Source organism: Capra hircus, chromosome 4 (genome assembly GCF_001704415.2).
Source record: "Capra hircus breed San Clemente chromosome 4, ASM170441v1, whole genome shotgun sequence".
Classification (NCBI taxonomy): domain Eukaryota; kingdom Metazoa; phylum Chordata; class Mammalia; order Artiodactyla; family Bovidae; genus Capra; species Capra hircus.
In genome coordinates, this window is record NC_030811.1 from 59,904,423 (window position 1) to 59,931,126 (window position 26,704).

The 26,704-nt window shown below is 41.4% G+C and overlaps 1 protein-coding gene across 5 annotated transcripts in view; it reads right to left on the reverse strand.

Moving 5' to 3' along the window:
- ELMO1 (engulfment and cell motility 1) overlaps positions 1–26,704 on the reverse strand; it is a 580,426-nt gene that overhangs the window by 152,233 nt on the left and 401,489 nt on the right. For all 5 annotated transcript variants that reach the window (XM_018047160.1, XM_018047159.1, XM_018047158.1 and 2 more), the window contains one exon: positions 12,217–12,353. In XM_018047160.1, coding sequence (XP_017902649.1) covers positions 12,217–12,353 — 137 coding nt within the window. The remainder of the gene's footprint in view (positions 1–12,216; positions 12,354–26,704) is intronic.

Sequence of the window (26,704 nt, forward strand, 5' to 3'; positions counted from 1 at the left end):
AGATGGCGGAAGGTATTTCTGGCAGAGGGAAGGACGATGAGCAAACACCTCAGCTAGGAAAGTATGATGGCACGTGCAAGGAATGGTGGGCAGTCCAGAATATGCAGAGCTTCAGATAGGTACAGGTGAAGATACGGGGATGAAGCAGGGAAAGTATTTTAGGCTAATAAAAGAGAAATGTGAACATCTTGCTAAGGTTAGGAAACTATATAAGTCAGGCAATGGACAGCTATAGATGGATTAAAATCAAGAATGATACAGATCTATGTTGGAGGACATTTGGAAAGTGGGAAGATTTTAAAGCTAGGAGAAAAATTACTGAAATAGTTGGTTTCTTAGTCAGCTATTAAGAGTGCTGTGTAACAAATAATCCCAACAGCTAAGAAGTTCTTCTGTTCACAGGTCTATAGGTCAGCTGAGGTGACAGTGTTCAGCAAGCTGTAATTTCATGGATAGGTAAGGAAACTGCAGTCTAAATGCCTCATTTGGGAACTACAATGAAGGATTAGTGGCTGCCCAGGTTATAGACTTTATTTCACAATGAAGGTAGAGTGCAAGAGCCCAACCCAACCACAGAAGCCATAGTCAGGCCTTGGCTCACTTCCCATCCATGAACATCTCACTGTCCCAAGCAAATCACTTGTACCAGATTTGGAGAGAAGAAGAATATCAGAACCAAGGCAATGATGAGAAGGCAGAGGACCCAACAGTGGTTGTATTGACTCTGGTCACTGACTGGTGGTTTCAGAAAAAGGGACTAGTCTATAAACTTCCAAATAGAAACACATTAGACTGCCAGCTCCACGAGGGCAGGAACCATCAGTCTAGTCCTTCTCTGTATTCTTAGTGCCTGGGACAGTGCCCACTGTGTTGCCAACACACAATAATATTTGTTGAAAGGATGGGCAGCATTTATTTAAAGTGCAGTTTGGATATTAACACTAAAGAGATGGGAATACCAGACCACCTAACCTGCCTCTTGAGAAATCTGTATGCAGGTCAGGAAGTAACAGTTAGAACTGGACATGGAACAACAGACTGGTTCCAAATAGGAAAAGGAGTATGTCAAGGCTGTATATTGTCACCCTGCTTATTTAACTTCTATGCAGAGTGCATCATGAGAAACACTGGACTGGAAGAACACAAGCTGGATTCAAGATTGCCGGGAGAAATATCAATCACCTCAGATATGCAGATGACACCACCCTTATGGCAGAAAGCGAAGAGGAACTAAAAAGCCTCTTGATGAAAGTGAAAGAGGAGAGTGAAAAAGTTGGCTTAAAGCTCAACATTCAGAAAACGAAGATCACAGCATCCGGTCCCATTACTCCATGGGAAATAGATGGGGAAAGAGTGGAAACAGTGTCAGACTTTATTTTTGGGGGCTCCAAAATCACTGGAGATGGTGATTGCAGCCATGAAATTAAAAGACGCTTACTCCTTGGAAGGAAAGTTATGACCAACCTAGATAGCATATTCAAAAGCAGAGACATTACTTTGCAGACTAAGATCCATCTAGTTAAGGCTATGGTTTTTCCAGTAATCATGTATGGATGTGAGAGTTGGACTGTGAAGAAGGCTGAGCACCGAAGAATTGATGCTTTTGAATTGTGGTGTTGGAGAAGACTCTTGAGAGTCCCCTGGACTGCAAGGAGATCCAGCCAGTCCATTCTGAAGGAGATCAGCCCTGGGATTTCTTTGGAAGGAATGATGCTAAAGCTGAAACTCCAGTACTTTGGCCACCTCATGTGAAGAACTGACTCACTAGAGAAGACTTTGATGCTGGGAGAGATTGGGGGCAGGAGGAGAAGGGGATGACCGAGGATGAGATGGCTGGATGGCATCACTGACTCAATGGACGCGACTCTGAGTGAACTCCGGGAGTTGGTGATGGACAGGGAGGCCTGGCGAGCTGCGATTCATGGGGTCACAAAGAGTTGGACACGACTGAGCGACTGAACTGAACTGAACCAAAAGTGGACTACTGATGCGGCCATGCTGTGTATATGATGGTTGTGGGCGAGTAACATTGAATACCTTCTATATCCCAGATATTGAGTAGATACCAATAATACAGAAAAAGCAAGGCTCTACTCACTAGAAACCTCACAGTTAGACAACTGCAGTTCCTTGTGGTGAGTTTTAGATATGGGTATTCACAAAGACAGAGCAAGGGGAGCACTTGAAGAGGATCTGCATGAGTTGTTGCCAAAAGCCACAGTGGCTTGAGAACTTTCCTTAGGGAGAGCGTTGACTGGGTGTAGGAATGATACCCGAACTGACTACCCACCTAAACGACTTCCTCCCATGTACTTCACTAAGCACTCACTGTCATTTTTAATTTTACCAGAACTTCAAGGAAAATACATAGAAAAAGCAAAAGAAAGGGGAGAGGGAGGAGAGGAAAAGAAGAAACTAGCAGTTTGGAATTCTCATCTCTCATTCATTTCCACATTGATTTTTCTCTCTGTAACAAATAGCTACAGAGACTGTGATAAAATTGAGCCTCTCTTTTGCCTCTCAATCTTAGCTTCTGTTTTTGACCTGTTAGACCCAGTAGCTTATGTCTATGCTTGGAGATGGAGTGGGCAGGCCAACTCCGGGAGTTGGTGATGGACAGGGAGGCCTGGCATGCTGCGATTCATGGGGTCGCAAAGAGTCAGACACGACTGAGTGACTGAACTGACTGACTGACTGACTTTGCAAATACAAGATAAATATTTTCTTTTAAATCAAAAAGGACTTGGCATTTTTTGAGAGATTCCCATCAAATGGTATTCTTCATAGCTATCTGTCCCTGTTTCCTATCTGCCCTTTACTTTAGAATGCCTAAATCTCATTATGCCTAGCTTAAAATACAGGTAATTTCCTTTTAATTGGATGTATACTAATAAAATGGTTTCTGTGCCATTATCAAATCCCTCACATGATCCACCATGGAATATGGAATTCAGGTCATAGGAACCAGTTAGCAACTCATACAGTGCCCCAAAGTGTAGTTAATAAAAGGGAAAAGAAGCTTCCAAAGTCATTGAATAGAGTTATAGAGAACAGTTAACTTAAAGAGTTGTCATCATTTTCGTGTTCAGGAAAGGTCTGCAGTTGAACCAAGAGACATATACATGGCGGTATAATGTATCACATAGAGAATATAGTCAATAATATTGTTTTAATTCTGTATGGTGACATACGGTACTAGACTTGTTGTCATGGTCATTTCAGAACATATAGAAAATTTAATCACTATGTTGTATCCCTGAAACTAATGTGATATTGTATGCCAATTATAATTCAGTAAAAAATATATATATATACTTTTAAAGGAACTGATATGTCTCACCACTGTCCAGTAGAAGAACCTATCAATTCTTTGCTTTTCATAATTGGCAGATCTTAATTAAGCATACAATCCACCTGCCAGTGCAGGACACACAGGTTTGATCCTTGGGTCAGGAAGATCCCCTTGGGAAGGAAACAGCAACCCACTCCAATATTCTTGCCTGGGAAATCCCATGGTCAGAGGAGCCTGGTGGGCTACCGAACATGGGGTTGCAAAAGAGCTGGACATAACTTAGTGACTAATCAACAACAGCACATTCAGAGAAAGATGCACCGAGTCTATGAAGACTTTGGAAATGAGAAAAGCCTTGCGCACATAAAGGAAACTTCAAGATGTATATTTACTATTGTCAAGCTTTTCCCCAAATTATTCATGAGACTCAAACACAGCAAAGATTATTTTTTAAATGTTTCGGTTTTAGAAAATGTCAAGAGAGCAAAACATGTTAGCTGTGTTTCCAACCAACTAAGCCTATCAGACAGCTTTTAAACAAATTGTAAACAGTTTAACCATTTCTTGTGAAAATTACAAGGAAAGAGTCAACAAAATCGAATTCTTTCTGGATGATTCAGGATCCTTGTATACAACCCCTTCAAAAGGACATACACTCAGGCTGTTAGTGACACAACCTCAGGATGGTCCCTGCAAATGAACCACTTTACAGTCACCCCTGCTTTCTCATAAAAGTTGCACGGACCTTGTGCAGCTGGGACCACTAAGATGGACATTCTATTAAGCTAGTCACTTAAATCACAGGGAGAAGCCTGAAAGCATTTCGTCGTCAGCTTTGCCATGAGTTTTCGTTTTCTTTTTCAGAGGAATTTAGAATCCTGTGTCACCTGGTGCTTGCGCCAGGCCAGACTGAGCCAAGCAGTTTTGTGCCTGACAGGGCCCAGGGCTCAGAGCCCAGGTAGCTGTGGTACTGCTCCTGCTGTTCCCTCACAGATGAGGAATCTGAAGCTGACAGGGCTGAAGCCCTTGCACAAGGTTAGCCAGCTGACAGTAGGGGACCTGGGCTCTTGAAGGACCAGTGTGTCCATCTCTGAGATTCTGCTAAGCTCCTGCATCACCTGTGGTACATCTGTGGGCAGGCTGGGGAGAGCATCCCTCATAACCACAAACTGCACAAGAGGACTTCCTCCTCACTAAGAAATGTGCCCCACTGTGGTCAAAATCCCCCTTTGCGGCTAAACCAATGGAGGAGGAAACGGCAACCCACTCCAGCATTCTTGCCTGGGAAATCCCATGGACAGAGGAGACTGGTGGGCTACAGTCCACAGGGTTGCAAGAGTCAGACATGACTTAGTGACTAAACTACCACCACCACCCCCCTGGGAAATCAAAGCTGCCCAATCATACTGCACAATCCAAATGCAAATTACTGTTTGTCCCTTGAGATCAGCACCTCCCATATATATGGGGCAATTTACAAACCTCACCACTGAGGGTCTAATTCTGTGATTCAGGGAAATATCATTGTTATTATTATTATTACCGCTACTCAGCTTACAGATAAGAAGGGACTTGGCGGCTAAAGGACATGTTCAAGGTTACATTTCAGGTGAGAAGCCATGCTGGGACTGCCTGCAGGCTCTTCTGTTGCTCTCCCCCTGGGGAGGTGAAAATTAGTTCTTGGAGGAGCAAAAATTCTTAGTCTTTTAACATGGAAAGTACAGATATACATATCTAAACAAATAACAATATATCTGCATAACTGAAATTTCAGGAGGAGGGTGATTAGGTTTGAAAAATATGTCTGAAAGCTCCTTAATGGGGTTGTGATGCAAAATTGGAGAAATACTGCTTCACACTGCAGCAATCTTCCCATCTTAGTAAGGACAATGTTACCTATAATCAATACATTTCTGCTTAGAAAGTGTACACGCTGAGATCTATTTAAGAAGATACCTCTTGAAAACAATAAATTAGTACAGTTGATCTTTCTTGGTCTTTTCACTGTCTCTCAACAGCATAATTGATATTGATGAGGACATGCCATGATTACTGTCCAACAGAAAGTGGCAAATTACATGAAAAAGGGTAATACCACCTTAAGTGGATACCTTAAACACACTGAAACACAAACATACGCACACACACACACACACACAAACCATTTGCTACCTATGCAATGGGAAACATCAAAGGAAAAAATAAACCTGTTCATATAATACATTTGCTTCTGGAGATTTGATTTTCTTCCTGCCAAACCTAAAGACCTGTGTGAAACAGGAGAAGCCTTTTGAATAAATACTTGTAAATGGCCTAGACAGCTGAAAAATGGATAATCCCATAGGAAATGAGGGCCCTTTAAAAGACTTCTCCTCTACTTAAATATTCATGTTTCAATTAAAACATACACCTACTTTATTAACCACACCAGGCCTGGGTTCAGATCAATAACGGCAGCACTAGTTGGAATTCTAATGAAGATAAACAACGCTGAGTCCCCCCCAGCTTCCCCTGGGCACAGATGCACAAAGCCTCCTTTCACAACTTGCTCCAAGATATTTTACAGTCACCTGCCTCATGCAAATGAGGAGATTCATGTTTATTCATGGTGAGAGTTACAGACCACCTTTCATTCCCTAGGCCAGCTCAGCTAACCAACAGAGCGCTGTCTGCACCATGACGAAGTTGAGCTGGCCTAGGAAGGGGACTTCTGAATAGCTAATTGCCCCCTGAAAAGCATGCATAGAAAGTCAGTAAGCTGGAAGCGGTTTGGGGAGAAAACATATTCCCCTTTTTCATTTATGCGGTCACCGCCTTTGAGCTTTCAAACAATCCCTTTTCTATACCACATCATAACCCATCAGATGTGACTATGGCCCTAGATAGTGGTTATTTTCCATGGATAACCTTCCAAGGGACTTCTCAGGATGTGTCCGCTGTCTTGTGTCTTGTTCTCCAATCCTCCCCACTGCATTTTCACCCACTGACTTGGAAGAAGCTGGTAGCTGCGCCAGAGGCAGCTGCAGCTTTGTGTGATGGGCCTGGGTTCTCCCCGTGCACAGCCTCTCCTCTTGGAAGGGACGATTTCTCATCTGTGAGCCTGACAGCATACACTCTATCATGCGTGCTTTGCTTATTACGCTGTTGGGTAGCATTTTAAAACAGTGCTTTCACTCTAGAGTGACTGCATTTTTCAAATCATTAGTTTCTTCAGTTTTGGTAATTTGAAGGCATGGCAAAGTCATTTGATTTGGGTTTTTAATGCCCATTTTGACAGCATGTGAAGTAACACTAATGCTGTGAACAAATGTTTTGATGGTATCTAGTAGGCTCAGCCACCCTGGGGAGAAGTCTGGACAACAAGGTAATTGCTGGAGAGGCCTTAACTCTCACCAGACATTAAGTTCATGAAAACTGTACCCGTTGATTTTTAGGCTGCTACTCATGGCTTGTCATGGGGAAAACCAAGGTACCTAATAAAGACGTTTGGAGAAAAACACCGCCAAATTTTCAGCTTCAACCTTGTTTCCACCAAAGTTAGACGAGTTGTTTAATTCAGTTCAGAAGTTAACTGGGGCTACAGAGACAGCTTCACTTTGCTTTCTTCCCCCTCCCTCCTCTGTTTTTAAACATAATGGCTAAAAAAATGTCTTCTTGTGAAAAAGCAATTTACTTGTATTTCAGAGACAGTATTTATCTTATTACATACAAAAAGAACACTTTACAACTGCATATGATATTTTACTTCCTCAAAGTCTTTTGACATTTATGACTTCACCTTGAGATCACACTACTATAAGAGAAAGTGATGGAATTCTGGTATCCACTTTTTTTTTCTTCCAATTTTCAGGCATAGAGCTCCTGAGTAACAGAGTCAGGATTAGACCCTGGGCCTTGCAGACTGACAGACACACCACTTCATCAGCACAAGTCATGAGTTGGTGAAATGTGTTATATGTGTCAACTGATGGTAACTCTATGGACATGATTTACCTTTAGTGATCAAATCTACCTTAATGAAAATCTTTAATAGTGCTGGCTCCACCCCCCCAAATTTTAATTGTCATGTGGTACAGCTGGACACCGGGATAACAGAGCTTTCAAAAGCCCCGTAGGTGATTCTAATGTACAGGCAGGCTGAGAAATGCTGTTATTCATAGATACTGAGTTTGATGTATACATATCCTTGTTCAAATTTTTCAAGTGGAGCAGTCTGACACAAAAGCTTGAAATGAGATTCCCATACCTGAAATATCCAAGTCACTTGCATCCTCCTTCCTAACCCCCAACTCAAAAGTAAAGGCTTCAGTGAAATGACTATGGGGCCACTTGCATTTTGGGGGATCCAGCTGTGCTTTAGCTCTTCTCTAATGCCCCTGACAATGAGTGATGCATGCTCTGAAATATTGGTGATAAAAGGCAAAAACACAGAATACAAACTCAATGGCCTGAATCAATGGATAACTCTGCAGAGACTGCTATATTGAGAAACTGAAAGTACTTTCAAAGCATAAGTATTGTAATCACTCTCTAATTCTACTTCTCTTGAATAAATTAAAAAAAAAAACAAACACAAAAACATTGCACCTGCTGCTTCCCAGGTCTGGAGACAGCTGCTTTTCCAAACACTCACATTCAGCAGCAGTGTTAACTTCCAAGCATTAGGTATCTACCAATGAGTGTCCTCAACAAAGTGGGTTGTAGAAGAGATTTCTGGGTCTGCCAGAATCTTGTATTGTTTATTGGGAAGAAAAATCAAAATTTTAGATTGAGAAATACTGCTTCTCCACTAATAAACCAAAGGAGGCAAATAGTTAAGCCTTTCTTAGAGAACACTGTATCTCAGGGTCAATGATTAAATTCACCACCCATGTTTTCATTCAAACAGGCAAAAGCTTGAGAAGATGTCCAAGAAAGTTCAAAGAAACTGTGTCTTCTGTTAGACTCTTAAAATACTTCTGAATTTCCATTTGTATAATCTTAGGAAACAAGAAAAACATTAAATCTACCAGTAACACCAAACCCACATTTGTTCCTAAACTCAGTCTCTTCTGCTACCAAATTAATAACAAGAAGAAAAGTGAACTGATTGCAATTTCAGCATTTCTCTTTTCCAAATTATTATCTGGTAAAGCAAACAGTGGCTGATAGGCAGCAGGAAAAAAATCAGAGAAGACATTCTTCACATTTAAGTAAAGGCTCTCACTCAGAGTCCTTCCCCACAACTCCCCCCACCCCCCGGCCCTTTTTTCTTGTTTTTGTTAAGGCCAGTAACAAAAAAGAGAAATAAAAGAAAAAGGACGTAATTATACCTGCCTTTGAGCAACCACTAGCAGAACTCTGCAACTGGTATTATGCTAGTCTACCAGAAAAATAAACACCAGAAAAGCTCATCTTTTCATGTTTCATTGATTTAAACTGATACTCACAGATACAAATCTATTATATTTACAACTTAAGTGCACATTATGGTAAGCAGAATAATGGCCCTGTGTCGATGTCCATAATCTAATCCCCATACTCTGTGAATGTATTTCCTTTTATAGCAAAGGGAATTTACATTGCAGATGAAATTGAGGTTGCTAGTCAGCTGACCTTAAAATAGGAACGATTACTCTGGATTACCCAGGTGGTCCAGTGTAATCACAGGGGTTCTTACAAGTGAAAGATGGAGGCATAAGAGGGATCATAGTGAAGAGAAATGTGGTAGAAAGGACTGAACTTGCAATCGCTGGTTTCAAAGACGGACAAAGAGGGCCATGAGCCAAGGAATGCAGGTGCTTTCCATAGCCTGGAAAAGGCAAGGAAATGAATTCTCCCCAAGAACCTCCCAAAAGAAACATGGTTCTACTGATATCTTATTTTAGTCCTGGGAGACCTGTTTTTGGCTTCTGAACTATGGAGCTGTAAGATAAACAATTTGTATTGTTTATGCTGCTACAAATTGTGGCAATATGTTACAAAAGTATTAAAAAACTAATATACATGTGATTAAAAGTATATAATTGATATACTTTTCTGGTTACAAAAGTAAGACATGCACAGTATTTAAAAGAAAAAAGCAAACAGCAAACATTTGATGTAGAAAATTTAGATGCCTTGTCACACCCATCCCTGATCCTCCGCTGATATCCATTCTTGACCAATGGGCATGTGGAGTGGGGCTCTCTGCCTCTCAGGCCTCCAGTTGCCTACCCACAACCATAAATAACCACCTCTACTTGGCAGCAGATGTGTAATGTCAGAATTAGTTTATGATTTGTTGCTTAGCCGCTCAATCGTGTCTGACTCTTTTGTGTCCCCATGGGCTGTAGCCTACCAGGCTCCTCTGTCCATGGGATTTCCCAGGCAAGAATACTGAAGTGGGTTGCCATTTTCTTCTCCATAGTTTATGATTGTCCAGTGCAAAAAAGATGACACTAAGGCTACAATAGGAAACTGTATTTGAACCTGGCTCTTCGATCTTGCTGAAGAATGTTTCTGCAACCATATAAGTTAATCAAACAGATTTTCACATGACCCTTTGGGGCCCTTACTGTCACCTACCAGGACCTCATCCTATGCAAGGAGAAAATCATCTTCACCCACCCGAGCACACAGCTGCAATGAACAAAATGCATCTGAGAGCCAGGCTCACCTCCTCCCTCCAGCCCTGCTCAGCACCTCCAGACTGAGGCCTCTGATTTCCTTTGTTACTGATGTATTCTTGACTTCATGTCCTAAACTTATTAGTTCTACAGTAATTAAGTACTTAAACCTAAGTACTCATTCCCTTGAGCCATTCCTTTGCAGGAATTTGCTAATATTTTCTATACACCTCATCTGTGCATAGACCAATAGCAATGATATTAGATTTTATCTTTCACAAAAAATGCAGATATCTAAAATTCTGGGGAAGAAGGCTAGATGAACCCCCCTCAGAAAGCAGATGGATACCTGGTACCAGAACACATGGGAGCCAGTGACATCTTCTCCTGAGGAATAGGTGTCTCCAGGACACAAGAGCTGAGGACTGAGTGACTTTCAGAAACAGTGCAGCGCGGGAAGAACTGCACTGACCCAGAGCAAGCGGCTACAGCGCTCTAGAACTCTCAGAGCCCACTGATTTAACTCTCCACTTGGTTTGGTTTGATTGAACAAAGGTCTCCGTGCTCCTTCTTCCCTCTCTCCTAGGGATAATTTGCACCTGATTTGCGAAGTCCCTCATAATCAAGTAGAGTACACTTAAGAGGCTGCAGTTATAATCATAAGGGAATTAATGGGCTTCTTCTTTCTCACTTCCCATCCCAAATCATGTCTGTCCTTGGACACAGTTGCTCAGACACTTGCAGCTCTAGCACACAGTCTATAGACTAGTGTTTTCCACAGAGGGGAGTCTCTGGGGCCAATTTCAAGGACTTCAATAGATGGCCCAAGCAAATATACAAAAGGATTGAAGATCACTTAAACAAACCAGTACACAGACTAAACAACAATTAAAACATTTCTTGAAGTGGTTATAACTACGATGAACTGCAACAGGATAAAGATGAAGATGTGAAACAGGACATCAAAATCACAAAATGTGGGGGAGGGTAAAAAAGGTCCATCTTTTAGAATGCGTTTGAACTTACATGACTATCAGTCTAAAGCAAGCAGATAGAGTTATGGGTAAACTTTCTTGAAAACCAGGGTAACCACAAATCAAAAACATATAACAGATTTACAAAAATAAAAAAGAAAGGAACTGAATAGGTGGCCCAGAATGACTGAGATGGAATGGTGTTCATTCTCTGTTACAAGTGCAGGTAAGATCATTATGCTGATAAGAGACAGGTTCTAACCTTGGGGAAGCCTTGGGAAAAGTGTCCTTTCCCTGGTTTTCTTTCTTTTTAGCCAATATTGGTTCAAATGCCATGAACCTGAAATATGGTGGAAAAGAAGGACCAGATAGATGTAAGTTCTGAGAAAAGGGGACTGGGAGGCAAAGACCATGAGACTATCAAGTGACACCAGAATTCAGATATTATGTTATGCCCCAAGCATAAGCTCATGAAGGCCCTGCAGGATGACTCTCAGACCAGACACTTAAGACTCAGAAACAGTTCTGCTCCCAGTACCAGGCCAGGGAACATGGGTGATGGGGGCTAATCAAACCCAGAGCCATATATATTAGCAAATCAGAATTAAAGTCCTATGCACACCTGTCCCAACCACCAGTTGTTAGTAGCCACGTCATGATTGCTAACAAGGCTTTGATCTTAGGATAAAGATTTTGTTTATCTTGAAAAGTGCACAAGATGTATCCCCTAAGTTGATCAACACTCTTCTCTCTACCCAACATTCACTCACAAGTGAAAATGTGAGATTCACACTCTTCACAAAAACCAAATGCTTTCTGTAAACCAAGAAATGTTCCATTTCAACTTCCTCAACTCCCTCAAAGAGGTCTTGCATTTTAATAAAAACTCTTTGTGACAGAGAAAAGGGCAGTTATTTCAACCCATCCATAACCCAGAGAGACACCAAGTGACCACAGCAGCCTTCCTCATCTCATTCTCTCCGTAGCAGTCACCTGCACAGGTGAAAGGGAGGGATATCCCCCAACCAGATCTTGTACTAACAAGGCATCCCAGCTCAACGCCATTAAAGGCAAAGTTCACCTTATCAATATTTCTCAAGAAAGAGTCTCTGCCTGTGGCTTCTGCTTAGTGAGCCAAAAGGAACAAACTGTTCCAAGCTTATCCCTAGAGAGATAAGAACATCACTGGCACACAGGCTCCTGTCTGTACAGGTATGCGTTCCTTTTCCATCCTCAAAGCCACCTAAACTCATAGCCATCCTCATTCTCCTTTCACGCGCCACAAAGAGACCATGCTAAGGGTGGGGAGGAGCCTCTTCCGGGGACATAGGAAGCTGCCGCCTCTGCCTCAGATTCCTCTTACCTTGTTGAAGTCTTCAGAAGTCGCCCTCATTTCCTTCCATGTCTTGTTCAGGAGCTGGATACAGATGCAGAAAAACTCCTCAAAGGATCTGTCATGGGTGAAGAACATCGGGTGGAAATCGTTGCAGGTCTCACTAGCTGGAGGAAAGAGGAGGGAAACAAGGGAGGAAGTTGAGAAGGAAAATGAAAAGACACGGCCACATCCCCCAAAGGGAGACAATGGGAGGCACATTCGGCTCAAGCCACCGTGGAAAAGAGGCACTTAGAAAAGGGCAACCAGAGGCTAGTCCCCATGAAACCTCCAAGTTGAAGGTCAGATGGTCAGACCTACCCTTACGCAATATGTTGAGTGAAGGAAGCTAGCTCATAACTCTTCCCGTGTCATGATCATTACGGCTTTGGTCCAGGATGGCTGGTGTTGAATATGGGCTCTGCATCTGCCTTATTGATCTTAAAAAGATCATTCAAACTGCCCTGTCAGTCACAGCGCCTCCATCACCCGTAATTTCCCATTTTTCAATGGAATAACTGGCAGAAGATGAGCTTTCCTGAATACACAATTAATTGCAACTTTGAAAATAGCATCCTTGAATTATTTCTCCAGGGGGCTCTTTTCCCTCTTATGGCAGTAAGCAGGGGACATCTGAGATCATTAAGCATCTGATACCATTAACCATTTGTTTGACATTCCCAGATACAGATGGCTGGGGGTCAAAGCAGCCCAAGTGTCTTTGAAGGTTCAGTTCTGGACCAAACCGTGAAGTCAGTAAGACTGCCTTCAAACCACCACATTACAAAGCTTCCTTTGTCATGGTCAGACCCAATGCTCTGAATTCTAGGTGTGGCCACCTGTCTCCTCTTCCCAGACCAGCACACCAGCCCCTCCCTTCTCCTCAGCTCTTTGTCAAGCTTACATTTTTACAGTCCTTTTACATACATTCATTTGCTCTTTAGAATACCTCTGACTGTTCATGTCATATGAATAAGGCTACTGGAGCCCAAGGAAGTATGCTTTGTGATTCCCCTATCCTTGATTCCCCAGGGCCAAAACAGGATCCTACATTTTTTTTTCTTTTAATATAGGCTGTTGCTGCTGCTGCTGCTGCTGCTAAGTCACTTCAGTCGTGTCCGACTCTGTGCAACCCCATAGACGGCAGCCCACCAGGCTCCCTCATCTCTGGGATTCTCCAGGCAAGAACACTGGAGTGGGTTGCCATTTCCTCCTCCAATGCATGAAAGTGAAAAGTGAAAGTGAAGTCGCTCAGTCATGTCATACAGTGAAAGAATTTCTATTTTAATTGAACTCTATTTAAAGGCCAGTTAGATCTCAAGGCCCCAAATTTCAAGCCCTGGAAGCCCAGGAGGGCAGAAGGGGTGGGGCAGGAGTAAGGTTTACAGCACTTTGGGAAGGTCAGGGTGCCCTTCATGTAGTTGAACACAGACATTATTTAGAGAGAATCCCCTGGGGAAAGCTCCTGGTGAGTGAGCCCTGATCAAACCCACGGGGACATGCTCCGCTCTGGTAGGGGCACACCTATACGCAAACCTCTTTTGTCTTCATCCTTTAGAATACGTAGTAAGTGCTGCTCTCTTCCTGAGAAGGCAGGGGCATAGGCTAGCAGCAGCCAGCAGTCACACTAAAAAAGTTTGGGTCTGAGGGCAAAAGATTTGGGTTCAAGTCCATCCATGACAATAAGGAGCTCACTTCACCTTTATGACTCTTGATTTTTGAAACTAAGAAGTGGGAATGAAATCTCCACTGCTTTCCCCATTCATGGGAAAGTGCTTTAAAAAGATACAAAGAGACATAAATATGGAAAAAAGCGGTGGTGATGACAATGAAGGTTGTACCAGCAGATCATTTCTAGGAATGTGGGATGTTCTCTGATGGCCCTCAATTCTTAGTCAAGCCTGTTATTACATCTCAGAAATTAGAGGAAACAACATATGAAATTAGAGGAAAGAACTCCAGCTCATGTTAGTGGTGACTGGCCAACTGTTAGTCACAATCGTGTCTGACTTTTTGTGACCCCATGGACTGTAGCCCATCAGGTTCCTCTGTCCATGGAATTCTCCAGACAAGAATATTGGAATGGGTAACCAACCCTTCTCCAGGAGATCTTCCTGACCCAGGGATCAAACCCAGGTCTCCTGCCTTGCAGGCAGATTCTTCACCATCTGAGCCACCAGGGAAGCCCATGACAGTGGTAGAGATGGCAAAATTGAAGAAAGCGAAGTCCTGACCTGATATACAAAGCTATTTAGGGAGCTTGAAAAGTAAACGCAGGAGGGTTGTGTGTTTGCGGCCCTGGGCAAGGAGCTGTCACTCTTGCTTTCATAAGCACTGAAGCCAGTAAAATTTACAGGTCTACAGCAGGACTTTAAAGCGCTATCACCATACAAAAACTTATTAATCGCATTATCACAGTACCTTTTTCAGGACTGGTGTGATTATATGGGTACTTTATGCCCTAATTAATGTTTTATGGGACTACTGGTGCTGTGCAAGCCAGACAAAACCGAGAACAAAGAGCCCTGCTCTTGCTTGGGTGAAGAGGGATGAAAACAACATCCCTAATGTTAGGGATCAGGTGGTAGGAGATTGTGTGTAACTCACAAGGGCTCTAGGGGTGTTATCTTCATAACAACCCAGGAGGTAGGCATGATGCTTATCCTCATTTTATATATGCTGCTGCTGCTGCTAAGTTGCTTCAGTCGTGTCCGACTCTGTGCGACCCCATAGACGGCAGCCCACCAGGCTCCCCCGTCCCTGGGATTCTCCAGGCAAGAACACTGGAGTGGGTTGCCATCTCCTTCTCCAATGCGTGAAAGTGAAAAGTGAAAGTGAAGTTGCTCAATCGTGTCCGACCCTCAGCGACCCCATGGACTGCAGCCTTCCAGGCTCCTCCGTCCATGGGATTTTCCAGACAAGAGTACTGGAGTGGGGTGCCATTGCCTTCTCTGATTTTATACATGAGAAAGGTGAAATTTGCAGAAATTAAGCCTTCCATCATGTCAACTAAGGCAGGCGGCCCCAAACGAGCATTGGAAACCTACAGTTTTTGTTGACCCAGCAGCAGCTTCCTGCCTTAGTTGACACCAAGAGCACAGGGCATTTCCATGTGATTGATGCTTTGAAAGTTAATTTCTCCACCTACTCTCCTAGATCTCCTTGGATTCTTCCTTCAACAGAAACCACGATCTTGATGCACAGCCCAGTGAGGCTCACAGCAAGTACACAGCCAGCACCTGTTGATGGGTAATACCTGGCCATGTGACAGTACCAACAACAGCCATACCACTGCCATTAGCCACATTTCAGGCCCTATTTTCCTCTAGGAAAATAACATCAATTTCTTTTTATTTAAATTAGAAACAGTGTTAGAAGGGTTATGAAAGTTGTCCACAGTCACCCAGCTTTCAAGTGGCAAACTCAAACTCAGTTGACTTGGCTCCAAAGTCCATCATCATTGCCCTTACATTGTTGTGGTGACAGCCCATCACTGTTGTACATCCAGCATTCTACACCAGAGCCATGGTTTTCAACCTCCATAAGAGAACGGCTTTGCTATTCAAGAACCTTGGGACTCATCCCTTGTGATGAGAAATGGGCATACAACAAACCAAAGACAATTTGCTCCCTCACATGTTACCAAAGAAACAATGAGAAGACTGATGAATTTTGGGATTTTATAATTTAAAGCTGTTCCTACACTAAAGGCAAACAAAAAGTGATATTTTTTTCCTCAAAAATATTCAAATTGCAGATATTCAGGATCGAGGATGATTGAGCAGGAAGGATTGGTCCAGATTATCTGACCTATTTTCCTCTTTCATTTTTCAGGTAAGAGCAGTGAGAAAGGCAAAATGGCTTGTCCAAGAGTTCGTGATGGCAGAAAGCAGGCAACGATGCTGGGAGTCAGGCTGCTGGGGTTCAAATTCTGGTTCTATCACTTTCTGCTGAGTCAGCTGGGCAACACATTTCATCTGTCATTGCCTGAGTGTTCTCATCTGTAAACTGGGGGCAACAATAGAACAAACTTCATCAGGGGGCTATGGGGATCAAAAAGGAACATGACTACAGGAAGTAAGCTCAGTGCAACTATAGGCCAACAAAATTATGCTGCTCTTCATCCCATAGCAAGTGGGCTTCAGCCCAGGCTGTCCCAGTGATAAACTAAACTTGCATCAGCTCACAGAGGTGGCCTGATTCTCATGAACAGGGTCCTTAATCTGTAGATTTAAACAAACAAACACACACACAGATAAAAATAGGGAAGGGAAGGTTTATTACTGTTTTTTAAGGAAAACAGAAACACTTTTTAAAGAAAAAGAAATGTTGAATTTGTAGGCAATGACTTTATAAATGGAATTTAAAGAGTAATTTTAAATGAGACAAAAATAGACTTTTTTAAAAACCAAGTTGTTTTTAAGCACACTATTTTTAACACAATGAGATTCTCTTTTATTAAAAAAAAGGATCAACTTACTGTTCTTTTAAGTCTGGAATATGAAGGTATTTTCAGGGCTGGGAGTAAATGAGTGCTTATTAATTTGCTGACATTTAATTCACTTTTAAACAGGAAGCTTAGAAAGCTTCTGTAATCCACACACTTTTGTTTCTAAAATGAAAAATAAGAATGCTATACACTTATGCAGCATTTTTGCCTTTCAAAGTAGATTTGTTCCTATTTTCCGTTGGATACTGTAAGGTGAGGCAGGTATGGTCATTGGAGCCTCAAAGAACAATGGCTTTTGTAGGGTAGCAAGTAAACAATGAAAAGCGAATACAAAGAAAGGGTTCTAGTGCTGCCCTGTGACCTTGAGAAGGTCATCTCAGCTCCAGGGCTCCAAGTTTCTTACCTGTAAATGAGACCACCTGGTAAGGTTCCTGCCAAATCTAAGATTATAAGACTACACACACATATGCACACACACACCATAATGTATTTTGAAGTCCCTAATGTCCATTAGTAATTATAGAACTTGGAGATTACACCTGCATTGAACTTTATGTCCTAAATTATTATTTCCTAGAATGACAGGGTGGCTACACATTTCAGTTAGGGTATTAGGGCATCAGAGTGGCATTTGATAGGCTTAGAAATGTTTGATAAGCTAGTATTCAATCTTTCTTTCATAAGAAAAGTGTTAGTTGTTTTCAGCCCCTTTCAATCTATTAATATCACCGAATGCAGACCATTACATAAGAAAATTACACGACTAAAGATAGAATGACAAGATGACACAGGAAAATGCATATAATTTCTGCTCTTTCATGGGAATTTTCTCAGACAAATGTAATGTTTGAGATGCTGAAAAGCTCTGTTCCTGGTTTCGATGACCCTTGTTATACTCAGACTGTGAACTCACTTGCGAGTGACTAAAGGGACATATTTTGGTGGCACTAGGCAAATTCTGAGTATTTTTACCATGAAATAATGAGCCATTTCAACTAAACCAGTCTTTGGAAATGGTGCACTTTTGAAAGAGAGATAAGCACTGGCCTAACACAAAGGGCATTTTGTTTTAAAATTCTGAGCTACAGGAAGAAGGGGATAAATCATAAACACAAGAGTGCCGTGAAAACTGTCAGAATGGCTGCAAAATCTTACTAGGTAGCCACAGCATGGAAACTAGAACTATTTGGCTCGAAATATATTGATGAATTCACAGATGCAAATGTCTATTTATACCTCTGCACAAAATCTTACCCTTGTGGCCTTTGAATTTTCTATTTTTAGACTGGGTATTCCTTAATAGCTTGGCTTTGGAGTTTTGGTGCTGTGTGGGAAGAGGCTCAAAGTTCAAAACCTTTTGCAGGTGGGAGAGGTGAAAAGAGGCGAGGGGAGTGAGGGCAAGGAATGTGAAAAGTTCCCCACTGCTGAGCTCCACCAGTGCAGAAGCTTTCACCCCAGCTATTTCAGGATAGGGGATCAGATGCTTGAAAGCTGCTCAGCATTTCCCAGCTCCTGAAATTTGGTTTAACAGAACTCTGGATATTCTTTTCTATCCTCTCTCATGCCTAAAAATAGTATGAAATTGACACTAAAAAGACATATCGTCTAATCCAGTGCTCCATTGTTCACTTTCCTTCTGGGCTTTTTTTTAAGGACATGGAGAGAGAGAGAGAGAGAGGAAAAACAAAAAAAACCAACTAGTGTTAGCGCTAAAAATCAGACTCTAGCATTTAAAGATAAACAATTCACCAAGAATGACCTGAGGCCATAGCTCAAGCTCACAGTTGTGTATTAATAAAAGAGCAGAGATTCTAGAGTGAGGTTGATCTGGGTGCAAATCTTGGTGTCACTACTGAATATCAATGTGACCTTTACCAACTTACTCTTCCTCCGGGGCTCAGTTTCTTCATTATAAAAAAGATAATGCATCTTACCTCATCAGATTGCTGCTAAGATTAAATCTAAAGTGATACATGATTCACATATTAACTGAGATAAAATAAGCAGTAGTAAGTGCTAGTTGTTACCAGTTTTAATAGCAAATTAATTATTATTGTACTTAGCTAAAATGGCAAATTTGGAGGAATTATACTTGCAGATAGACATTATGAAACTATAATAATTAGAACAGTTTGATATTGGTCCATGAATGGAAAAACAGAACAACAAAATAGAATAGGGAGTTCTTATCTTCAAGATATAGTCTTATATGTACAATCACTAGATTTATGAAAAAGGTGACACTATAGTGTAAAGAATTTTCAAAAACTTGTGCTGAGCCAATTACATATGCATCTGAAAAATGAATTATAACTCCTTACCTCATACCATCTACAAAAATCAACTCAAAGTAGATTATAGGTCTCAGTGTGCAAGGAAAAACAATGAGGCTCCTATATAATACAGGAGAATAATATTGATAACTTAGAAGTAAGCAAAGATTTCTTAAACAGGACCAAAAAAATCATTAACCCTAAAGAAAAAGGTTTGATCTGCTTATATTAAAATCAAGAACTCTTGTTTATCAAAGGGTACAAGAAGGATGGCAACTTCAGGGTAGGAGAAAAACTTGCAGCATTGTCTGGCAAAAAACTGATATCCATTGTATATAAATACCTCTAATAAATCAATAAGGGAAAGAAAGACAGTTCAACAGAAAAATAAGCAAAACGTAAGCAGATACTTCACAAGATATCTAAGTGTCCAATGAACACATGAAAAGATATTTGGCTTTTTTAATCACCAGAGAAATGCAAATTTAAACTATAATGAGATACTTTCAAATATCACCAGAATGGCTACAATGAAAAAATTTTAAAAAAATAATTAAGTGTGGATAAGAATGTAGAAAAAAATAGAATTCTCATAAACAGTTGTTAGGAGTGTAAATCAGCTCAACCACTTTGAAAAGCAGTTTAACAGTATTTAGCCTGCCTAAGAAACTCCAGTACTTTGGCCACCTCATGCAAAGAGTTGACTCATTGGAAAAGACCCTGATGCTGGGAGGGATTGGGGGCAGGAGGAGAAGGGGACGACAGAGGATGAGATGGCTGGATGGCATCACGGACTCGATGGAGGTGAGTTTGAGTGAACTCTGGGAGTTGGTGATGGACAGGGAGGCCTGGTGTGCTGTGATTCATTGGGTTGCAAAGAGTTGGATACGACTGAGCGACTGAACTGAACTGAAAATATTCATACTCAATGATACAGCAATTCTACCCAAAGATATAGATCCAAAAGAAACGCATAAACTGGTGCTGCACAAGAAAGGTATCTGAATGTTCATAGTGGCTCTATTTGTTATAATCAAAATCTTGAAACAGTCAAAATATCCACTCAATATGTTAAATTTTAGTTTATTCATATAGCAATATTTGTTGTTCAGTCGCTCAGACGTGTCCAACTCTTTGCAACCCCATTGACTGCAGCACTCCAGCCCTTAAATTAGTTTCTCTTAAATTAGTTTCCTCCCTCCATCCCTCTCTCGTTTCCTTCATTCATCTACAGATCCTTCCTTCCTTCTTTCTTTCCCTCCTTTCATCCACGCATGTGCATGTCCACCTATCTGTCCATCCATCCGTCCACTGACCCATTGATTCGTTCATCCATCCACCCATCCAACTAGTAAGGTGGTTAAGAACAGGGTACTGGAGCCAGTCCGCCTGAGTTTGGACCCTGGCTCTGCCACTCTTTATCTATATGACCTTGAGCTCAAGAAGAAGGAGAAATGAGTAAAAGCTGAAGAAACCAGCAGGCATCAGATCATCTAATTCTTTGTAGAACACATTAGGGAGCATGGGCTTTATTCCACCTGCAATAAGAAGCCATTAGCAGGTTTTGAACTGGAGTGGAATAAAGTAACAACTTCCTATCACCTTTCTTCCTCTACCTTGTATCTCTTTTTAATGGCATTAAAATTCAGGTAATTTGAGGATCCCTGTTATTCTGGACTCTACTTGATACTGCAGTGTATTAATGGCGAGTGATGAACATTAGTGCTAAGTAGTTGGGAGTCACCAGAACTGAGGCTAGAATTCTTTCTCTATACTTTCTCAACTGAGTCCTTTATGTCATCAAGTCTGTGTTATTATGGTGATAATAACGGTAATTTACACTGTAGAACTGAGTAAAGATATAGTGAGAGGAGTCACATAAAACACCTAGCATAGTTCTTGGCATATAATAAGCACTCAATAAATGGTAGCGGTAAAATGCTGTGCAGAATACAAATATGATGTGCAATTTTCCCCAAAATCTTAAATTTAGATTCACACAGGTTTAGTCTGTGTGAAATCTTGTTCACTTGAACCTCCCTTCATGAAAGTAACAGATCCCCTGGAAAATTATAGAGCTGCATCTACCAAATGACAAAATGTGCAGAATTTCCGGGAAATTATGATTTCTAATAAGAATGAGCTAAGTGACTCCTAGATGTTGGCTTATAATTGAAAACTGGGCTTTCTGACATGCTCTGTGTTTGTGCTTCTTGGTCCTCTGGCTGAAACTAAGACCGGCAGTAAAACAGATTCTGGATCCTGACACCTTCTCTCTTGACAAAATAATTGCTTCTGGATTCACTTATAGGTCTCTGAATGGTCTAAAGAAAAGAATATAATAGGAAAAACTGACTTCTTTGGGAAGAGTATCAAGTTTGTAGTATGCTTTAATAATACAAAACCAAAATGAAAAATCTAATTTGCCGACCTGGGTGAGGTGTGGCTGCAGCACTGGTAGGCACAGTGAACGATTAGGAAAGAGGAAAGTTCTAGTTGGGTGGTAAATAGTCCAAGGCAGGGCAAAGGAGAGCACATCCAAGAAGTGATTTCTGCATACCCTTAATTGAAATTCCCTTTATAAGGAAAATTATTCTCAGAAGCGACATATTAAGAGACTGTCATACAGCAAATTTAGCATGGATATAAATAATTGCCTGTTCAACCATGTGAGATGGGCACTCGAGGGTTATGTTGGGATAGAGGCTGATTAATGAACGGCTGGGATGTGCCTCACCGAAGCCCCAGCAAGAAAGAGCTGTGCGCCATCACATGACCATGGATGACATCTTTACTTGAGGCTCAGAGCCTTAACCAGGGCTGGGGAGCTGGCAAAGAGGCTGAAAATAAGTAACCCTAAGTCCAAAAAAATAGCAAATAAAGGAAAGAGGACATGTCAAGTCTTGCTTATCACATACATTCTTTCATGTCTTTGGTACTCAGTAACTGCTGCTACTGCTGCTGCTGCTAAGTCACTTCAGTCGTGTCTGACTCTGAGTGACCCCATATACGGCAGCCCACCAGGCTCCCCCGTCCCTGGGATTCTACAGGCAAGAACACTGGGGTGGGTTGCCATTTCTTTCTCCAATGCATGAAAGTGAAAAGTGAAAGTGAAGTCTCTCAGTTGCGACCCCATGGACTGCAGCCCACCAGGCTCCTCTGTCCATGGGATTTTCCAGGCAAGAGTACTGGAGTGGGGTGCCACTGCCTTCTCCACTCAGTAATTGAGTCCCCTTACAAACTTAGTGATTACCTGTAGGTGTCAGGGCAAAATGCAAATGATTTAGCAAAGCATTCAACACTTTCCAGTTTGTCCCTACTCCGTTCCCCTAACTTTTCTTAACTGACCTAGGAATGAACATTAAATTCAACAATAAAGTTATCAAATAAACTTCTCCACTTATATCTGCGGGGTTGCCCCATGGCTCAATGGGTAAAGAACCTGCCTGCAATGTAGGAAACGTGGGTTCATTCCCTGGGTAGGTAAGATCCTCTGGAGGAAGGCTGGCAACACCCACTTCAGTATTCTTGCCTGGAGAATCCCATGGGCTGAGGAGCCTGGCGGGCCACAGTTCATAGCATTGCAAAGAACTGGATGTGGCTAAGCAACTACACAGGCACACACACTTGCATCTGCACATGTTAAGCTCCTGGGTTTCCCTCTTCATGGAGCCCAGTGAGTCACCCTTCAAAGTCCTTCCCTTTGCTAAGTCATTTCCCTCCAGCCCTGCCCAACTTCTGCTTCCTTTGCGTTTCCAGACCTTTTATTTCTTCCATCTGTTTGGAATCCCCACACTTGATTATGAGCCTCCAAGACACAGGAATCCTGATTCAGTAATTTCTGCATTCTTCACAGTGCTCACATGACCAGCCTTCCACAAACACATGCCCACAATCCCTTTTCAGGTTTCCTCCTTTTTCTTCCTCCCTAGACATGCTTTTCTTCCGTGTGGTTTCCATTTCACCCTACTTCGTGCACTGTTAATAAAATGGGATAAGAGAAGTCCCCAACGTTTGTATAACACACATTTCGGCACTCTTGCTGTGATAGGGCCACTTTGGAAGGCCCCATACATGCTTCACCCACTACTTTATTTTTTTATTTTATTTTTTTATTAATTTTTATTTTTACTTTATTTTACTTTACAATACTGTATTGGTTTTGCCATACATTGTCCAACCTACAAAGTGACACAGTCCTCTGTATTCTCTCCACCAATATCCTGAAATCCAAGCATACGTGCTCTCTTCATAGAAAATGAGCTATGGAGTCTGGAGTTAGCATGCACACACTGCTATATTTAAGCTGGAGAACCAACAAGGTCCTACTGTATAGCACTGCTGCTGCTGCTGAGTCGCTTCAGTTATGTCCGACTCTGTGTGACCCCACAGACAGCAGCCCACCAGGCTCCCCCGTCCCTGGGATTCTCCAGGCAGGAACACTGGAGTGGGTTGCCATTTCCTTCTCCAATGTATGAAAGTGAAAAGTGAAAGTGAAGTCGCTCAGTTGCAACCCCATGGACTACAGCCCACCAGGCTCCTCCGCCCATGGGATTTTCCAGGCAAGAGTACTGGAGTGGTTGCCATTGCCTTCTCCGCTGTATAGCACAGGGGAACTCTCCTCACTTATGTGGCAGCCTGGATGGGAGAGGAGTTTGGGAGGGAATGGATACATACATATGTATGGCTGAGTCGCTTTGCTCTGCACCTGAAACTATCAAAACATTGTTAAAAAGCTATACTCCAATATAAAATTAAAAAGTTAAAAAAAAGAAAAATGAGGAATTTTAAAGGGAAGCAGATTAATCACATAAATGTAACAACAACAACAAAAACGCCTCAAATCTGGTATGTACCCAAATTATGGTATATAAACCTCCTCTGTAGATCAACTGCCAACAACTAGTCCTGCCCTAGGGTAGGGGCCTCTTTTCCTCTCCCCGCCCACCTCATTTACCACATGTGGCTTTCAGCAGAAGCACCGGAACTCGGTGCTGATCTCAGGCCCTCGTCAGACTTCATTACAAGGAACATATGGCCTCAAAAATTGCAGGACAGTGTTAACAATGTGTCCCCCTACCCATGGGGAATTAAAGGGAATATGGGGGATATGAACAGAATAATCCAGGGACAATCATGCTTTTGCCAATGCGGGCTTTGAGAGGATGAAGATTTCTATCAGTGATCAAAACAGACTTAAACCCCTAATTTTTTGCCTATATATAGTTCCATCAATCCTCTTAAAGAAGAGTGCATATAAGGAGTATGGCTCTCTCCTACCCAGGGTCACGTGGGCAGCTTTGTGCAGAGGGGCCAAGCAGTGCACCCACAGAGCACCAGCCCAAGAAGTATATCCTCAAGCATCGTGTTAATAATGTAGGGAAAAGGCTTCAACACAGGCACTTGACTGAGATTTACCCCAGAAAAGAGGAAACGAAAGGATAAAGCATTACATATCAAACCAGTAACAGCTGGCTGGAAAACTTGAAAAGGACATAGTCTGAATTACCAGTCACTTGGGAAATCTGCCAGAGCAAGTTAGAAGGTGAGTAGCCTAGAAAGCTGTTATTTACTTGATACCATTGCAGTGACCATGCAGAACGGTTCCAAGCTCCTTACAAGTATTTTCTCATTTAGTCTTCATAACAATTGCATAAAGGCGGTACAGCTATTATCACCCCAACTGTACAGATGAGAAAACGAGGCACAGAAGAGTGATGTTGATTGGTTCACAGAGCTAAGAAGAGGCAGAGCCAGGATTTAACAATAATTTGGGTCCAGAGTCCTTCTTATCAAACTACTCAACACACATTAATTTCCCTCTATGGAAGATTTTTACAGCAGAAAGTTAATTCTTTCTAGAATGCCTATTTACTGTGATATAAAAATAAATTTAATTCCATTTCTTTCTTCTCCAAGCCATTATTTTAATGGACACTTAATCTTAAAAACTAAGGTAATTTTTGGATATGCAATTCCTACAGTTGGTAAGAATGGTGCATTTTCCAATTTATCTATGGCAGACATGTATTCCCATGAAAATGTTACTGTTTTAACGCCAGGGGAAAATTCAACAATTCATAGACTTTTAATTTCAGGAAACTTTTATTTGTTCATTGGTTTCTTAATAAAGAAGATAGAAAATTAATGCAAGGAAGATTAGGAAAATCAAGCTAATGAGACCAATTTATTTTTAATCAAACAATTCTACAGCACTTAATATACACCAGCCTCTGTTCTCTGTGCTTTACAATTATTACATCATTTAATTCTCATATGAGAATTCCATATGAGACAAGTTTGATTCTCAACTCTGTCTCACAAGTGAGGAAAATTGGGGCACAGAGAGGGTAAGTAACTTATTTGAGGTCACACAGCCAGAGAGAGACAGGGCAGGATGTAAGTCTGGAGGCCTTCAGCCTGCAGAGGCTATTCTCTGAATATGTGTGTAGTCAGTGTACTTGGAGGTCCCCTTGCCCCAGTAGCTTTCTAGTTGCTGCTGCTGCTGTCCTAACCATTATGGAATGAGAGCTTCATCAGTATTCACATAATAAGGCCATTGAGCTCCTTTGACCCTGAGTGATCACACACATATCCATAACTACCCCAGATGTCTCAGGTTTAGGGTAAGTAGCCAAATTATATTACTTCTATTTGTTAAAAATAGCCCCATGCACTCTAATCTCTTTTAAAAAATTATGTTAGAACTGAATTTCTATTTCACAGAAATAGCTTCAAACAAATAAACAAAAAACCAGGCATCAGTGTTTTGGTGGTATTTTGGGAAATAAATCTGAGTAAAAATGTGGCACACTCACTCTGGGTGTGCTCCCAGAGTGCATCTCATTATCTTGAATACATGGACATCCAAGAAGTGAATACAGTTTTGCAGTTGATAAAATTATTTTCACTATTAAAGAGCACTAATAAAATGAGGTTTAAGTTCTTGTTACTGCTTTAATGAGACTAGATTTTATCTTATAGACTGTGGGGCTAATTAGTATTCCAAGGAATGAAACATTGGTTTCTTGTTGCTGGGCCTATGAGACAGGTTCACATACATAGCTTCTGCCTCAAGAATGTGTGTCTGTAGTCAGTCTTAAATGGATGGCAAAGATATATTTTAACCCTTTGTTATCCACATTCTTTTTATATTGAATGTCTGTAACTTTTTCCTCCATGGTCTTGCTGACATATAATTAAAATTAACTTCTAAAGTTTCTCTAATATCCTTATATATTCAGGTGGTTATTATCCAATGACAGACTGCCTGCCATTGAACTTGTTCTAAGCCAAATTCAACAAAGGTTATTTTGGCCTTCAGCTTCTTAGCCATCATCTTTTTCTTTCTTTTTAAACTCTCACCAAAAAGATGTCGTTTTAGATAAGAACATATCTTAATGAAAAACCGAACTAAGGATGAGACTAAAATAAGATGCTTTTAACTTCAAGAGGATGATTTTCTGATGAAAATTCTCAGCCCTTCCTTCCATATGAAATAAAATTTAATGCTCTCAGACACTTTCATTTCCTTTCTTTGTAGACAGTTATTTTATTTTACTTTTTGGTCATACGATCTTATTCTTCATGTTTTGAAATCATTTTCTCCCTTGCCTGGGACAAAAGCATTTGAGAACTTTGATTTTATAAAAATTCCCAATTCTCTAAAAACAGGGGGTGTTTCTGACATCACTTCCATTCTCTTACACACATAAGTGATCAGGACATCTCCTGTGGTCACTAGGATGTACACAGG